The 3,571-nt window shown below is 43.5% G+C and overlaps 1 protein-coding gene across 1 annotated transcript; it reads right to left on the bottom strand.

The window, feature by feature from the left end:
* Nucleotides 1–524: 524 nt before the first annotated feature.
* On the bottom strand, nucleotides 525–1,499 carry LOC147453536 (uncharacterized). Its single transcript, XM_086516929.1, has one exon. It carries the CDS (start codon nucleotides 1,497–1,499, stop codon nucleotides 525–527), a length of 975 nt encoding a protein of 324 aa, XP_086373055.1.
* Between the last annotated feature and the right edge of the window lie 2,072 nt (nucleotides 1,500–3,571).

Below are 3,571 nucleotides of genomic sequence, written 5' to 3' on the forward strand. Positions count from 1 at the left end.
TGAAAAAGAGAAGGAATAGATGCAAGAAGTGTGTGTATGTCTCTAGTACGTTGTGTGATGTCTTGGACAATGGCTTGTGTGTGTACGAAGTTAGGTCCTTCAGCTGAGTAAAGGAAGGGAATGGGCAGAGACTGAGGAAAACTCAAATGGTGGGTTTCAAAGTCTAAGTGGGCTTTGGTTTTGACAAACCAGTCACAACCAAGAGAGAGGAAATAGTTGCCTAGGTAGGATATAGAACTCATGCTGTAGAGTGTGGTGTCCTATGTTGAAGGTGCAAGTGGCTAGCTTCTCTGAGTGATATAGTGTATTGTTGTCACCAAACAAGACAGAAATGGGGGAAGTGGGACGAATTGGAAGATCTAACAGGGTTACTAAGTGTTCACTAATGGAAGAAATGGTACTGCCAGAGTCTAAGAGTGCCTCTTGTGATGTGTTTCCTATGTTTACTAGAGTGGAACATACCATTCGTTGGGAAGTTTGTATTGCTTGGTATTGCGGATGGGCCCCTTCCTCACTCCATCCGCTTAAATGTTTTTCGGAAGGGCGGAAAGTTCTGCTGAAGTGGCCATCTCCACCTGAACATTTTGCACCTGGTTTTGAGACTGACGTCGCCTACAGTGCCTTCGAATATGGCCATATGCATTGCAGAAGAAACATCTTGGCCGTCCCTGAGAATCCCTGTCAGGTAGATTCCTTCTAGAATTGAACTGGGTATTCTGGATGTCAATTTCCATGGGTGTTGGGTGTTCTTGGGGAATCCGGACATGAAGGGGAGTCGGTAGTAATGGTGCAGAACTAGATTCCATGACATTGGAGCTTTCTATGCGCTGGGCTATTTGAATGGCGTCATGGAAAGATTTGGGGCCTTGATCTCGTACCCGACAGGCAATATCATGCTGAAGCCTTGGCCAGAGGAAGTAGAGTTTCATGTCCTCCGACATGGATGCATCAGCACGCAAGAGGAGTTGATTTAGCTTGACCGCAAATTGTGCCACAGGTTCACCTTGCTGTTGTCGCAGTGCATGTAACTGCTGCAACGCCGATTGTGTAAGGTTATGTTGGGCAAAGCTTTGAACGGGAAGCTGTCGGAGGAGTGGCCAATCATGCTTCACCTGGTCAGATTGCTGTACATACCATGTAGCTGCCACCCCTTCAAGTAATGTGCGTACCTCTTTTGCCCTCCGTGTGTCTTCCCAATTGTGGTAATCTGCAACATTAGTGAAATGATATAACCAGGTGAGGATGTCTTCTGACGGGAGACCTGAAAAGGGTTTCGGTCGAACCTTGGGGTCTGAGCGATTGCTAGCCGAGTGTTGATTAGAGAGGAACCCTACCAGAGATTGATTCGTGTGGTTAATCTGCAGTAGAATATTAGAGAGGGCAGCAAACATGTGATCCATGTTAGACAAGGTGGGCTCAGAGGAGTATTCAGGATGCATAGCAGCATCCATGTACTGAGGAGAAAAGGGTGTATCACGTGGAGATGTGGGCCTGCTCATGGCGTTGTGAGAGAAGCAAGAAAATGAAGGGGCTGCCTGTCAACTCCACCAATGTAATGTGCTGTTACAGAAGAGAGAATACACCAAATGAGCCTGCCTCTTACACGAGAGTGCCGCCCTTAATATTCCAAGTGCCAGGTACATACCAAGAGATGAACTGTTACATTCTGTTAGTCTGTTAGAAGGGCTCGCGTGAGGGGACGCCACAATATAACCTTGTCTACACACATGCAAAATTTGGGAAAAAAAACTTGACAGGGAACATAGATCGCGATCCATGTACCTCTCAACATGGTGGGGTTATCTAACTTGGTGATCTTGTAGACATACTTGAGAACATCCCAAATCCCATTTTTGACCTAAAAATACCTTTGGGAGGCCAAGATACAAGCCAAAGTTCCTGTGTTTTGGTCGTGAGACTGTTTTGAGTGTTGTTTCAAGTGCAGTTTACCAAAAGTGCTCTAACTTTTGATAGACAACTCCAAATTGAGTCAGGTATAGCTAGGAAGAAAGCTTGCGATCAATAGCAAATTTTCCTAGGTTTTCTAAATCCAAAGTTTTAGGGTACCCCAAGACCAGGTTTCAAAAAACCAAAAAAGTCACAAATTCCTTACTTTTGAGAGATCTTACCAAGAGCAAAAAGGGATAAGTTGCAATAAGCCAAAGTGAGATTGTGAAGGACTATCTTGAGAGTTTTGAGTGAGCCTTAACCATGACAAATAATATACCACCAGGGTTCTCTACTCCACTCGGAGACATGAAAAACGCAAGAAACGCCGCAATGCCAACAACATGGGGATTCAAACAATACATAGAGGAGATGCATCCTCTGATCAACAAAACCGAACGTGAGATTCATCAAAGCCAATGAATCCATGAGAGTGCTTACAGATTATGCTCATGATGGCTTATATAGATTCACAAATAGAGATCCATACATCTTCTACGAGTGTGTAGAGCCCTATGCTAGAGAGTTGACCACCCATAAGAACCTCTATGCCTTCACTATACAGATGCCCACGAAGTGCAAGCTTTGATGGTAGATAAGTATGGACGTGAGTACAAACTTGTTGATCCAATTGACTTAGAACAATACACATACAAGGGTACTCCAATCTCTACTTACTTTCAGTCAATAACGATGCCAAACGACATATTAAAGAGGATTCCACCATGATTTTTTCCAAGACTAGAGGAGAGGTCGAGAGACATCTTTCTAAAAGACCAAAAATTGGCTAGATTGGTGACTAAACCACAACGATTAAGACCATACCGAGTGGCTCAATGTCTCAAGACAAAGTACACTGGGTCAGGATATCCATATGCTCATCTCTCACTCTTCAAACAAGTTTTGAGAGCTGAACAAATCACAGATTTTCATACTCAATATGAGGGATTTGGGTTAACATTGGAAGGAGCAGCCTTGACTTGGTTCCAACCATTGAATAGGGATGATTTACCGAACATAGCACAACTCTTGCAAGAATTCACGGAGGAGTTCTCGAAAAGGGGAATCAAACACAACACAGTGTCCCAAATCTACTCTTTCAAACAGAAAAAGAACAAAAGAGTGAAGAAAGATTATCTTTGCTTCAAACAATACATCGAGAGATGTCCTACACGAGAGCTACCGCAAGATGAGAGATTATCAGTTCTCTTCATTGAGGGCTTAAAAAATGAAACTCTCAAAAAGGACCTACATTTGAAAGGATGAACGACGTTTGATCAAGTCACTAGAGAAGCTCTATATCTAGTTGAAAATTGTCACGCCTATGGAGAGGTGACTGAAGATACAGACAACGCGACTAGTAGTGCTTCATCTCCGAAGAGAGAATCAACAACAAAGAGAGTGTTCAAACTCCTTGGGAACCAATCATTGATCAAGCGGTCCAGGGGGTAATTAGAAGAATAAACCAAGGCTACAAACAAAACTTTAATGTATGACTGCCTCAATTGAGGATATGTAATACTTGTGGAGGGGATTACCCCACTCCATGGTGTAGCACTCAGCCAAAGCCACAATGTGTTCTAGGGAAACGACCACCTCTTTTGAATGATGGTAGAGTAGTAGT

Source organism: Adiantum capillus-veneris, chromosome 7, assembly GCF_014529385.1.
Source record: "Adiantum capillus-veneris isolate H3 chromosome 7, ASM1452938v2, whole genome shotgun sequence".
Lineage (NCBI taxonomy): Eukaryota > Viridiplantae > Streptophyta > Polypodiopsida > Polypodiales > Pteridaceae > Adiantum > Adiantum capillus-veneris.

What these genes read in the sequence shown, in the direction of transcription:
- LOC147453536 (XM_086516929.1), bottom strand. Translation starts at nt 1,499, where the DNA reads ATGAGCAGGCCCACATCTCCACGTGATACACCCTTTTCTCCTCAGTAC.